Source organism: Coenobita brevimanus, chromosome 43, assembly GCF_032717465.1.
Source record: "Coenobita brevimanus isolate Jiangsu-jjx chromosome 43, ASM3271746v2, whole genome shotgun sequence".
In the NCBI taxonomy this organism is placed as follows: Eukaryota; Metazoa; Arthropoda; class Malacostraca; order Decapoda; family Coenobitidae; genus Coenobita; species Coenobita brevimanus.
Window position 1 is genome coordinate 25,976,620 of NC_136996.1, and position 15,253 is coordinate 25,991,872.

A 15,253-nucleotide genomic window follows, 5' to 3' on the forward strand; every position below is an offset into this window, starting at 1 on the left:
TATGAGGGTGCTAAGGCTGCAGGGCGTGTGGATAGTGAACTGAGTGAATTTTTTTGTTTGAATGGTGGATTGAAACAGGGATGTGTCATGTCTCCATGGTTGTTCAATCTGTATATGGATGGGCTTATAGAAGAGGTACAATGTAGGTCAGTGGATGTTGGAGCGGCCCTAATGAGAGCGGGCAGTGTTTGGAAACTCCCTGTACTGATGTTTGCAGATGATACCGTATTGTTAAGTGAAGACGAAGGAGAACTGCAAGGCTTGATGAATGAGTTTGGGAGAGTGTGTAGGAAACTGAATCCAAAGGTGAATGTAGGGAAGAGGAAAGTTATGGTCTTCCAGGGAAATGAAGTCAGTGAATGTACAGTGAGGTTGGATGAGGAGGAAATGGAAAATGTGAGTGCATTTAATTACTTGGGTAGGTGATGAGCAAGGATGGAAGTTTGGAGGGCAAAGTGCTTGAAAGGCACAAGAAGGAAGAAAGGTTGCTGGTTCCTTGAAAGCAGTGACAAGAAACAGGGAAGTGAGCATGGGGGGGGGGGAATCGCTGGATGACGGTACAGTAGTTCCTCAATTATCCGATGTAATAGAGCCAAAGGCATGTCTGGGTAGTGGCAGTGTCCAGATTATGAACAATATCCCCCCTACTATACCCAGACCCTACATATACCCAACCTCCAACCTACACCTAACCTATTTGTCCTGTACCTCTGCTTACTTTGGCATTGTTTTCCAGTCATTCAGGTATTTTTAGACATCAAAACACACATAGGAATATCCAAAGTAATGCTAAACACCATGAAACTGTGCAAAAAAACATTGAAAACCAAAAAATACCCTACCTATACACTGCTGTACGTACAGTACCCCTCCTAATTTTGGCCCAGTCTGCCATATCTAGACATCAAACCACACAGAGGAATATCCAAAGTAATGCTGAACCCCAAGAAAACCATGGAGAAAAAAAAAAAAAAAACTATCTACTGTATACACTACTGTATATACAGTACCCCTCCTAATTTTGGCTCTGTTTTCAGGGCATTCTGCCATATTTAGGCATCAAAATACTCATAGGAATATCCAAAGTAATGCTAAATCAAGAAAACCATGGAAAAAATATTGAAAACTAAAAAACACTGTACTTATTCACTACTGTATTATTACATCCCCGTCCCACACTGCCACATGCTGCAACTGCAGTAGTTCAGTACAGGAAGGATGTTGCTGAGTGAGTTGTTCTTCCTATGGTCAGCCTTTCAGTGTACAGCACACAAGATCAGCTGAGGCAAAAATAAACACTGGCTTCTCACTGTCTGTTTTCCAGATAATTACACTTAATGCTTTCCAACTTCACTTCACTCTTCTTACAAGCACTGGAGCTTTACAAAATTTACTGACTGCAATTACGCTTTACACTTGACAACACTTCACTGTTATTACACTTAATGCTTGACAACACTACACTGTTATTACACTTAATGCCTGACAACACTTCACTGTTATTACACAAGTATTGAAAATATACAAACTTCACTGCACTGACACTGCACTACACTCAAATTGAACTGAAAACCAACTGACTCTGAACTAGTCTCTTTTCCATCCTTATATAAGCATATAAGCTTGCATTATTCAAGAAACGTGTACATTCTACAAGAACAACAGTTGCCAACACGGAGATATCACAACATGCCAGAGTTTTCTTACATTGCATAACACTATAAATTATTTACCATACAAACTTAATTTCAGTTACATAATTTAACAAACAATCACATACCAGTAAATAAAACATTATAAAGAAAGTGAGCACAAAAATTAATGTACAACTTACAGAATAACTACGCTCACAAACAGCAGGCAAACTGGCAACTCTGACTTGTACCAGTACCGGAACTACCATGTGGGAAGCATCGAGAAGCTTCTCGATCACCTAACTGGCAAATCTCGCTTCTTAACAGTATTTACAATACCCCTCCTGATTTTGGCACTGTTTTCAGGTCAGTCTGCCATATTTAGACATCAAAACACACATGGGAATATCCAAAATAATTCTCAGCATCAAGAAAAACATTTGTTTTTTTTTAATTGAAAACAAAACAACACCCTACCTAAACACTACTGTCTGTACAGTACCCCTTCTAATTTTTTTAGGTCAATCTGCCATATTTAGACATCAAAACACAGTAGAATAACCCACATTATTGCCAAACACCAAGGAAACAGTGCATAAACAACAGGAATCCACAAAAAATCTCAGGACAATTGGAAAATCAGCTATCTGACACCAGTGGTAACTGCTCCCGGACACAAAAAAATTCCACGGCCAAATATGCCACCAGAAATTGGTTGAATTGGTATAAATTGTATACCCTCATCATCGTTAGTGTTTATACTATAAGCTAATGACAACACAGAAAATTGATGACTAAAAGTACAGAAATGCAGTGAGAATAGGTAGTGTTCAAGAGTACAACATACCTTCATGTAACATCCCACCATCCAAGGGCAAAATTTTGCCTGCACCTTCCAGGAGTTAAGCATATGTCTAGATGCAGAATTTCATGAACTTTCTGGTGGTCACTTTGGAATTTCTCTATGACCAATAGTATTTGAATAAATTACAAAGGGATTTAAAAACTCACGAATCAGTGCTATCAGCTCAAAGGAGGGGAGGGACTGAGGGAGTGAGGGTGGAGCTGAGAGGGTATAGAGGAGGGATGGGACGGGGGGAAGAAACGAGGCTGTGGGCAGGATTTTCACCTTTCTTGCATGAGGCGGATGGGTGCTTTTCCTATACATTTACTTATGGCCCATGGCTTGTGGTCTGTGATCAGTGTGTGGGCAGTTGGGAAAGACTTAACCCAGTGGCCGTGCAACATTGGACATTCGGAGGGGATGCATACGGACATTTTGACACTGCTTGTGGGTTACAGTCGTATTACTCGGGTGCGGGAGGTTTGTTAGGAGTGATTGGACCAGTGCATGACTTTGACCATTCAGTACAGGGGCGGATGGACATTTTAGGTCTGGTTGTGGGTCATGGCGTATTTCCCGCTCACATCTCAAGTCCAGTGGCCATGATACCGAATGTTTTGAACATGTTGGCTGGCCGGCCGAAGTTCTCCGGGACTTTTATGTCCGGATATTAGCAAGAAAATTTGGATAATAGTTTAATAGAGACAAGGTCCAGTATCTGGATAATGAACAAGTCAAGATACTGCACGTCTGGATAAATGAGGGATTACTGTATTGTGATACCAACTCAAACGTATGATACTGAAGCTTTTACCTTGGAAGGACACAAGTCACGAGTGTAAGTAGTGGAAATGATTTTTTTGAGAGGAGCATGTGGAGTTACATTAAGAGACAGACTGATAAATGAGGAAGTGAAGGAGTGTTGTGGTGTGGATGTGGATGTGATAGAAAATGTTAATGAGGAGAGTGTATGTGAGTGATGTGGAGGGGGGGAGAGGGAGGGGAGGGCCAAGGATGAGATGGAAGGATGGAGTGGAGAGGTACATGAGAGGAAGGGGTGTGATCTGGGAGCAGGACAGTGAAATGGTGGAGGACAGAGCGACATGGAGACGATTTGTTTGTGTCCATCCCTTACGGGATTAAGGTGTCTGGCAATAGATAATTAGACAAATGACAATTCTGCATGCATAAGCCAAGAAGTAACTCTGTTTCTGCATTCTTTTGCCATAGTTCAAAGATGATAATGTGTATCTCAGAAATTACATAAATAAAAAGTGTTTATGCTTATGATAAAGTTAACTCCGAGCTATGAGGAAGTTACCAGACAGAGAGATGAGGTAGCAGTAGCATCTACATGGCATGAAGCATAATAACTAGAAATGAAAGCTGATACTCATCATCATAACCTCAGTATCTCTATCATCCTGTTCAGATTTCCCTGTTACATGGAATGAGGAGATTGAAACTGAGAAGGGAAACTGGGAAGTAGGAGTTCCCTAATTATCACCAGAGTGTCTAGTAAAATTATTCATTCTCTTACCTTCAGATTCCCAAATTGCTTTTTTATCCCTCATGTTATAAATACAGCTTCCACAATAGAAGTGGCTTTGTATGCTCGGGATGGATTTAGCCATTCAGAAACCATTCAGCCCTTATTCAGTCCATTGTTTCCCTATCTGGAGCATAGGGACATGGGAGTAGGAAACCTCTCTTTGGACATTCGAGGTGAGAGTGATCAGTCGCATACCAATGCTTCTTCTTGGCATTATGTGACATTGTCTAAAATAAGGGGTGCTGTCACCTTGTATGTATGCTTTTGCAAGCTTCTCCTTGTCAGTTATTTCATTTGTTAATGATCCTCATTGTTGATTGATTGATTAACTATATTCAGAAAGAATCATGTCTAGTACATCATGATAGGTACATTGTTTACAGCATTTTAAATGAACCATCATAACACAGTAACTTCCACGGGGATAATCTACAAAAGTTTAATACAGTAGACTCATTTCAAGTTGGGTCATTGTATGGAATGGGAATATCCAAAACATGACCCCTGAATTTTTCATAAGAGAAAGGAACCCCTTGCTACAGTCTCGCCTTCCTTTCCCTCTGTCCTGTGCCATGGGAGCAAAAGGTTGGTGGACACTGTGATTGCCATATCCGTACACTATATTGTACGAGAAAGGGTTTCCAGCTCCATATTTTTACCCCATTTAGCTGCCTCTTATAATGGACCATGTATGGAATAAAGCAATCCCTTGTTTATCTGGACATGCAGTATCTGGACCTCTTCATAATGTGGTTACTGGACCTTGGCTCTATTAACCTGTACTGCACTGGGAAAAAATAAAAAAGGCTGATACCCCTCTACGCTGGCCATTTTTTTTTTTTTTTTTTTTTTTTTTTTTTTTCTAAATGGGTTTAATGCATCAATATAAGATCCCTGGCACTAATAAAAGTAACCACTAAAGCCAGATAGTTGGCTGAAATGAGTCAGGTTGGTGCCACACTACCTCTGAAATCTTCAAGGTTACTGAGAGAGCAGAGTGTCTGTGAGCTTCTGAACCGATTTTGGACTTTTTCTGTGGGTAAATGGGCTTAATACAACAATATAAGATTCCTGGCACCAATAAAAGTAATCACCAAAGCCAGGTTGAATCAAGTCAGGTTGGTGCCATTCGACCTCTTAAATCTTGAAGGTTACAGACAGAGCAGAGCAGCTGTGAGCCTGTGAAGACTCACTCGCCTCCCGTGCTCCTAAATCAGTGTTGTAAGCATAGCGGAGAAATGTCTGGCGTTAGCGAGATGTGATATTACCTTCCATTTTACTTCAGTTGCTTGCAATGACTTCTCAGTGCTGCAGGCCGTAGATCTACGTCACTGACGTTTTTGAACAGGACATAGATGTATGTTACTATACCGGTTGCGTTGGCCAGCTTCTCTTGTTCCCCGCCCCCTTGGCCACGCCTACTCACCCGTCGGCCCGAGTAGGAGTTCTGAGCCAGTCTTTGCTGTGCCAATGTTGGGTAAACATGTCAGGCGCTCTCGCGAATCGAAGCAACAAAACTTTTACTTAACCCTTAACTGCAATGATACCTTTTCCATTTAACTAGGAAATGTTTTGTAGTAAAGGATGTTGGAAAAAAGTACCAAGGAATGTCATCGGCCTGAAAAGTTTGTAAAGTAACGAAAGTTCCCTCTATGAAAATAAAAAGGTACACATTCTACAAAGAGCTTAGTGTTTTGACATTTTTCCTTAAATATGGTATCCACACACACACACAAAACCCTTTTCCCTTTATAAGATTTTACTGACTTCACATAAATAGAATGAGATTTCTCATTCGAAGCAAAGCCAGTGACATTTCGTTTTCCAACTTCTATATTCAAACCTCTGATATTAAGGAAATAAATTGGGAAAATTACAATATGGTTATGATACCGTGGTAACTCACCAGCCATGACAAATAGGTGACTTAATATGTTTAACAGTAATATCGGCACAGCTGCGATGTGTTATTGGCAAGCTCTGAACTTTCTCGGCGGCAAAACTCAGCTGCAGTCGCAGGAGGAGGCAGGTTGGTTCTTTTCAAAGTGATTTTGATTCAGTTAGCAAATTTTAGTGCTTCCTTTGTCATTCAGAAATGAATACAAAGTAGAAGTAAATAATACAATAATATTTCGTGGTAAGGCTCATTATTCTGTCAGTAAGAAGAAGAATTATCTCAGCCAATCAGCAACGAGTAGAGCTGGAAGTGGGCAGGGCATCAGAAGGGGGTAGGGCACGAGAATCAGGGTAACGCGACCGGTATAGCGTGGTATGGGTTAAACCGTTATCTTAATTTACTTGGTCTTATCCGGATGTAAAAGACCCTGAGAACTTTGACCGGCCAGCCAACATGTACAAACATTCCGTATCATGGCCGCTGGCCTCTAGCGGTGCACAGGAAATAGGTCGTAACCCACACCCTGGTCTAAAATGTCCATCCACCTCTGTACTGAATGGTCAAAGTCGCGCGCTGGTCCGATCACTCCCTACGAACCTCCAGCACCTGAGTAATACTGACTGTAACCCACAAGCGGTGGCAAAACAACCATTCGCATCCCCACCGAATGTCCAAAGTCATGTGGCCACAGGGATTAGCCTTTCCCAACCGCCACCACGCATCTAACAGAGACCTCAAGCCACAGGTCAGATGAAAGGGCATGTCCGCCTCTACACCAAATATCCAAAGTTGCCCAGTCACCAGGAATTGTGTTTCCCAACGTCCAACGTGCGTGTAAGACAGACCACAGGCCACAAGTCAGGTGAAAGTGCCGGTCCGCCTCATGACAGAAGGGTGAAAATCCTGCCCACAGTCTTGTTTTCCCCCCCCTGCCGTCCCTCCTCCATACCCTCCCATGATCCCCTCATTGCTAGCCAGGCCTTCCAGCTCCCCCCCCCTCACTGCCTTAGTCCCTCCCCTCCTTCGCACTGAAAGCACTGACCCGTGATTTTTAAAGTTTTTGGCGATTTATTCAAATACCATGGGTCATGTCAAAATTACCTGGAATCCACAAGAAAGCTAATGAAATTCTACATCAAGACAAGTGGTTAATTCTTGCAAGGTGCTTGCAAAGTTTTGCACTAGGATGGTGGGAAGTTATATGATGGTAAGTTTTACTGTTAAACACCATTTATTCTCACCGCAGTTTTGTTATTTTACTCATCAGTTTTCTGTCTTTTTATTAGCTTATAGCATAAACACCAGCAAAGACAATGGTACTGTATACCATTTATACCAATATAACCAATTTCTGATGGCATATTTGGCCCTGTTTGTGAGTGTGTGTGTGTGTGTGTGTGTGTGTGTGTGTGTGTGTGTGTGTGTGTGCGTGTGCATGCGTGTGTGTGTGTGCGTGCGTGTGTGTGCGTGCGTGTGTGCGCGCGCCCCACGAGCAGCTACCGCTCATCACAAAGATAACTGATTTTACAATCGTCTTCAGGTATTTTGTGGATTTTTCTTGCTTATGCATTGTTTTCTTGGTGTTGAGTATTAATATGGTTATTCCTATGTGTGTTTTGATGTCTAAATATGGCAGACTGACCTGAAAAGAATGCAGAAATTAGAAGGGGTACTGTACATGTAGTAGTGCATAGGTATGGCATTTTTTGCTTTTCTTTTCTTTTTTTTTCATGGTTTTCTTGGTGTTTCAAATTATTTTGGATATTCCTGTGTGTGTTTTGATGTCTACATATTGCAGAATGATCAGAAAAAAGTGCCAAAATTAGGAGGGTTACTGTACGTAATACTGTACAGTAGTGTATAGGTGTCATGTTGTGACATTTGTCTTGGAAATATTAACAAGTCTCTCACACGGACGAGTATAAGTCCCGGGTAGCTACCTCCCTGTCTCGCTATCTGTCTCTCTCTCAAATTGCCAAGCCCTTCTCCCTGTGACCTGTCTCCTCTGAGGCCTGTCTACTCCTCTGTTGCCTCTTCTGTGGCTAATCTTCGTCTGAGCTCTCTTTCCTAAATTCTGGTGTAGCAGGGGTGTGTCACGTGTGTTCCTCGTGGATGGACTAGGTCTTTGTGGTCATGTTGTCACATTTGTCTTGGAAATATTAACAAGTCTCTCACACGGACGAGTATAAGTCCCGGGTGTAGCAGGGGTGTGTTACATGTGTTCCTCGTGGATGGACTAGGTCTTTGTTCACGAGAGGACTGCTGACAGCTAATTGCATCATCTCCTTAGTGGCCGCTGTCGTCAGCTTTCCTCAGTGTAAGCATGTTTAGCATTGCTCGATTCTCGCAGACACAACACCTCTCATCATCTGACTCCCTGCTTCTATCTATCTATTTATCTATCTATCTATATAATATGTAGTCTTTACCACATAGGTAGGGTGATTTTTTTTTTTTTTCATGGTTTTCTTGGTTTTTAAAATTATTTTGGATATTCCTACATGCATTTTGATGTCTAAATATGGTAGAATGAGCAGAAAACACTGCCAGAATTAGGAAGGGTACTGTACATACATCAGTTAGTGCTGAGCAACCACACACCAAATGGGAGGCCCACACCTGCATTTCCTCACCCGCACGTTGGCCTCTTCCACACCTGCACTTTTGCACAACCACACCTGCACCCTATATATATATATATATATATATATATATATATATATATATATATCCATCCATCATCCAATCCTAAATTGCCCGATGAGGAGCGTAGGAGCCCAAGGCTAGGCAGTTGGTCCCGACATTTAAGATGAGAGTGACCAGCCTCACTCATCCCTGAGTGGCATTGCATGAGCAGTTATCCCCAACCACCCCTTGGATATAATCCTTCACCGGCTCAATCCGATTGGAGTGCAATAATTACCCTCTAAACCACCAGGTGCCAAAATTTGGTTATATGGTTACCACCCAGCATAGTAAATGGTTTCCTGGTGTACAGGAAACCATTTGGCTTGTCACTCAGTGTAGAGTCACCCACAGGCACTAGGAAGAGGAAAGAATGAAGGAAAGAAAGGCAAGAGGGAATGTAATGCCACCCGTAGGCAGAAGGACATGGAAAGAATGAAGGAAAGAAAAACAGAAGAGGATAGAAGGAAAGAAGGATGGAGGAGAGGAAAGGGCAGACACCGGACAGCAGCACTACCTTGAGTGAGTGGATGGTGAGTGCCCCCACCTACCACAAAATATATATATATATATATATATATATATATATATATATATATATATATAAACTGCCATGCATGTAAATGATAAAACATAAAGGGTTATACCAAAGAAGATGCATGGAGAGATCTGATGTATAGATGTGGGGCTATCTTGAGAGGATGCTAGAAATCAGTATAACCAGGATTGAAAACTTTATTGGACCTTGATCTTTTGGATTACACTTTTTATAATGAGAATTTGTGGGCTTTTTTTTTTTAAAGCAATGTAGACTGACCCACTCAAATATGTGGAATTTATCATAGACCTTTTATAATTAGATCATCAGTGAATTTTAGGTAAAGTCTGGAAGAAGTCTGTGATTGATAGATTTTTAATTATTTTCAATATAATGTTTATGTTCAGAATTTTCATATTTTGTTATTTCTTACAGGTTCAGAAAGATATCCTAATTAACTGAGACCTCAAGAACTGTCTTCCATTGCAGGTTTGGTGTGTTTCACGGACTGGCCCATGCTGCCATGACTGCTGAGGGTGACAACTGTGTGCTGATGCAGAAGGTAGCCAAAGAGCGGCTGGCTGCCTTTAAACCAGTCCCCACCAACACTAACCTTCCAGCTGACCCAGCCAGTATTGCATACCTTCATGACCTTCTCAGCAGGCGTGAGAATATACTCTTCAAGGTAATTTTGTCTTGAAGGATGAGTTGTAGTCTTCATTTAATTAATTTTCATCATCATCTTACCCGGACCTACTTTCCCACCTTAGGGTGGGGTGAGGTAGGATTCAAAGAACCAGAAAAAAATGATAGAAAGAGAGAATGGGCCACACTTTCATTCGCTCATTGTTCAATTCCCCAGAATCCTAGCGCCACCTGAAAGACTTCAACTTATTCCACGCTTAGCTTCACATTCATGTATCTAACAGAGTCAGTCCAGTGACTGTCAGGTTAAAAGGGGGTGCCAAATCCTGATCATACACTCCTCCACACAAAATTCAACCAGCCAGCTCAATCCCATGTCAGTTACCTAGGGTTATCATCTTCCATACCACCCCTTTTCCCACACTCATTAACTGTATCTATTCACCTTTTTCTTGGCCTACCACACTGCTTCCCACCTGCGAACTCACTCAGGTATACCCGTTTCACCACTCCATGCACAACCAATCTCTTCACATGCCCATACTGTCTAAGCACACTCCCTTTGACTCTGGTGACCACAGACCTCCTTACTCTATATATGTCATGAATCACATTTGTTCCTTATTCTATCCACTGTTTGTACTCCACACACACATGCCTCAACAGCCCCATCTCCACATCGCTTGTGTTTGACTTTCTCGATCATATTACACCATAGCCTCACACTCGTATATTAGAGTAGACACTAAAACTTCGTGCAAGTCCCTTGCAACTGCCACACACAGACATCTGCATCTTATCAAGGCCTTCACAGCACCAGTCACTTTCCTTCACTCTGCCATTTTACCTACCATTTCTTTTACACATTTCCCCTCTCTATCATTTCACCCAAGTACTTAAACATTTACCAATTCATGTTTCTCTCCATTTACTGTAATATCACAGTGAGAGTGACTTTCATCAGCTGCAAACTGTCATGTTGCATCTACTCAAGGCACAATGCTGACAGACATCTACAGAACTATGCACCAGTCTACCAAGCTCTTGTTCACTATTTCCAAGCAACACTAATATAATGTGGTACATGATACATGTACATCTGACCAAGCTGAGTGGTATATGTACTGTAGTTGTTTGGTAGCTAATTAGTTTACCAGTGTAAATATTCATAATGCCAGGCATACGGCAGCTATAAAGACACACAGTCTCATCCTATATCTGCCCAACTTGATAATGCAAGAACTAACCAGTATTTTGTATATGCAGCTAGTCAAGTATGGAACTGCCTTCCTCAGTCTGTGATTCCCACTTCCTATGACCTCCAGTCTTTTAAACAAAATGTGCCCAGCCATTTTGAAATGGATGTATCTTGTATTTGGGTTTATTTTTGTTCATTTTTATTTGGAAGGAACAAGTTCTGCTGGCACTCAGTCATGGGTTCTTTCTTTATCCCTTTAGCTGCAGCCTAGCATTTCTCGGTCATTCCTCTGGACACAGCCTAAGTCCCTAAAAAATGAAGGTGCTAATTATAACTCTGTTGTTACTTTTCTAATATAAATGACCATGAAGTTTTCCATTTCATACTGTGATGATGGTCAAAAATACACCTTTCTACAAGAAAATTGCTATTTTCTGAGAAAAAAATTAGAAATTAATTTTTGTTATTGTCTAATTTTGCATCTGTAGTGACTAACATTGCTCACACTTTGCTAAAATACTGTACGTTTCAGAAGTTTGATCGTGCCTGAGAACCAACCTGCCTTTCTCAAGAGTTCATATTTCATTGTGCAGTAAGACCCATTATGAGATGTACGAGTATATCGGTCCTAACACTAGCTGTCATTTGGATTCATCTTGAATAAAACAAACATCATTATCATCATCATCCAGACCTCCTTTCCCGCCCTAGGGCAGGGTGAGGAATAGCAGCGTCCAGACAGCCTAAGTTTGCCCAGTCCAATGGACCATGCTTCCATTCACTCGTCATTCAAGCCCTTGGAATCCTGGCTCTATCTGATACGCAAACAAACTTTCACTACACTCTATAGCTTCACATAAATGAATCCAGTAGAGTCAGTCCGAACGCTGTCACATTGAAAAGGGGTGCCAAATCCCTGATCATGCACTTCTCACAACATTCATCCAGCCAGCTCGATCTTTTGTCAGTGTCCTAGCCTTACAGACTTCCATACCTCTCTTCTTCACACACTCATCCACCATATCCCTCCACCCTGTCCTTGGCCTACCTCGCCTCCTCCCTCCTTAAAACTCACTCAGATATACCTTTTTCACCACTGTTGTTATCCATCCTCTCCACATGACCATGCCATCTCTGTACACTTTCTACAATTCTGGTGTCTACACTCCACGTCTTTCATGAATCACGTTATTTCGTATCTTATCCTCTTTCTGTACTCTACATTCATTCTTCAGCAGTCCCTTCTCCACTGCCGTCACTCTTGACTTTTAATTTTCTTGCCAATCCATAGTCTCACACCCATATGTCAAAGTTGGCACCAACACTTCTTCATGTAAGTCTCGTGCAGCTGCAGCACTCAAACCGGTTTCTTATCAAGGCCTTCATAGCACCAGCTACTTTCTTTCCTTGTGTCACTCCACTTTCCACTTCTTTTGCACATTTTCCTCTTCTTTCTTTCACTGTACCCAGGTATTTGAACTCTCTCACCAATTCCACTCTCTCTCCATCCATTGTAACAGCACACTGGTAGTCACCTTCTCTCACAGTAACGATCACTTTACTCTTTTCTGCATTTACTCTCAAGGCATGATGCTCACAGACATCAGCAAGACTCTGAACTAGTCTACCAAGTTCTTGTCCAGTATTTGCAAGTAACACTGCATCATCAGCATACAACAAATTTGAGATATTCCATCCATCACCATTCAATGCCAATGCCATCCCTCTCTCCATTATTCATGGTTTTACTTCTCTCATCACCCCATCCATATATATATATATATATATATACAGTATATTAAACAACCATGGGGACATCACACAACCTTGTCACAAGCTCACATTGATCGTGAACCATTTACTTAGATGCCCCCCCCTCCCCTCTTTTTTTTTTTTTTTTGTCCAACTCTGGGCATAGGCTTCACAGCCTGTTTCCAAGGCCCAGTAGTCCTCCTACATACCATACACCTCTACTTTTCACCACCTCGGCACTAACACCTACCGTTCACTGCAAATAATTGATCCACACATCTTCTGTCACTCCAAAAGCCACCCTGTTCATCACTTACTATGGTCAGACTCAAATATGAAGTCAGTTTGGGTGGGGCCCGCGCGGGGATTTCCCTCTCTACAGCCCTGCCAAACCTCCTCTCTCTCTCTCTCTCTCTCTCTCTCTCTCTCTCAGTTGATTGAGAAAGTTTTTATATATTTATAAGTTTTGTTTTCTTCTATATTGTTTCGACCTTTTTTCCACACCACCACTGAGGTAAAAGTCTTGGCGCGTTTTTTTTATTGAGGTTTCCCTAGTAGGCATAAGTCCTCTCTGATCTTTAATCAGATAATTCATCCTCTGAGCTTTCTGATATGTTGATTAAGAATGAATCCACGAAATGGTCGACTGCTACGTCTTGCTGTGAATCTTCTTCTTGCTGTTGTTCAGCATGCTGTACTGCTTTCATCCAGTTATTCGGTGTTACATGATTCAAAGCTTTTTTGGCAAGACGTTTAAGATCAACCATTTTGAAGGTGTTTGCCTTGGCTATATAGGTCTTCACCTGAGCCCAAATGAGCTCAATAGGGTTGTACTGACAATGGTACGGTGGTAATCTTATGACCCGATGCCCTGCTTCTTCAGCAATTGTGTCAATTACATACTTTGTGCCAGTATCAAACTTCTTTGCAAGTTCATACAGCTCGTGTTTTAAGAGATCGTCGCTGGGCCGTACTCCCTTCTTTATAAGCCAGTCCCTTATATCCGATTTTCTCCAGGACGAGGTTGGTTTTTTTTCAAGTTGGACTGAATGATAGGAAGCGTTATCCATAACAATTACGGAGTTTGGTGAAATGTTTGGTATTAGTTGATTCCTGAACCAGTCTTCAAAAAGTGTTGAATTCATCTGATTATGGTAGTCCCCATCGTTTTTTGCTTGAAATATCAACTCAGCATTGTTAACAAAGCCATTTCTCGTTCCAGCATGCACAATAATTAAACGACGTCCTTGTCCAGTCGGTTGCTGTATTCCAGTGGCTTGTGGGGATGCAGTGTCAGTCCAGCATTTTCCAACTGTATAATTTTGATTTACCCAAGTTTCGTCAAGATATACAATGTTCTGGGAAGACACTTTGACCTGCCGAATTTCTCTCAAAAATCTGGTCCGAGCTGCTGCTACATCGCTCCTTTCCATAAGGAACTTTCGGCCATCAACTTTTGCATATTTGAAGCCCATCTGCAAGAGAATCCTGCGAAGAGACTCGTTGCTTCCGTTGAAAGATATGTTTTCCTTGAGTTCTTCGTAAATCTTGTGCAATGTAGGAATTTCATGCCTTTCATAGAATCCCAGGACAGTTCTTCTGACCACACGCTTGTCGAAATCGTCGAGATTCGTTACAGTTGCACTGCGCTTCTTTTTTGGTGACGAGAATACAGGCTGTTCTGGTGACATTTGTGTCACACAAGCTTTATTAAATTTTGAGCAGATTCTTTGGACTGTTTTTTCGCTAACGTTGGTAGCTTTGGCAGTGCGAGCAACTACTCCTGAAGGTGGAATTATAAAGTCTCCAATAGCCTTTTCTTCTAAAAAATACTTGTTCACATTGTAAATAAGTTCTTTCTCCCGACTGTGGAGCACACGAGAGCGAGTCGGAGTAGCTGTCATCATGGGTGGAGATCAGGGAGAAAATGACCGGTCACCTGTGGTCTGAGGTGGGTGTCCTTGACCTCTGGCAACGTCGGAAAGCGACGTTGTCACGTGGTGTGGAATTTATACAAATCATTGTTATTATCCTAAAAAGCGACACATTCATAGCACTATATAGCCTTATTTAATATATTTAATAAGTACAGAATATTTAATATACAATTTCAAATAGTAAATAGCTGACGTATGAGAGAGAGAGTGATAGGTACTGGGGTTGATGCGGCAGAGCTGTAGAGAGGGAAATCCCCTCTCGGGCCCCACCCAAACAGACTTCATATTTGAGTCTGACCATAGCACTTCTGCTATCTCTTACTTTCCCTATAACAATTTTTCCATATACCTTCCCTACAACACTCAGTAAAATTATGCTACAATCATTCTCGCACTCACTTCACTCACCTTTATTTTTGTACAGAGGTACAATCACAGCCTCTTTCCACTCTACTTGCACAGTTTCACTCATCCAAGCCTTCTTACACATCTCCAGCGAGCATTTCATTCCACTCTCTCCACTGCACTTAATTATCTCTGCATACACCCCATCAACCCCATCTGCTTTCTC

General features: G+C 41.7%; 1 protein-coding gene across 1 annotated transcript in view; it reads left to right on the forward strand.

The window, feature by feature from the left end:
• Window positions 1-15,253, forward strand: part of LOC145397751 (uncharacterized) — a 119,732-nt gene that overhangs the window by 83,556 nt on the left and 20,923 nt on the right. Inside the window, exon 10 of the mRNA XM_080270773.1 lies at window positions 9,640-9,835. Coding sequence (XP_080126899.1) covers window positions 9,640-9,835 — 196 coding nt within the window. The remainder of the gene's footprint in view (window positions 1-9,639; window positions 9,836-15,253) is intronic.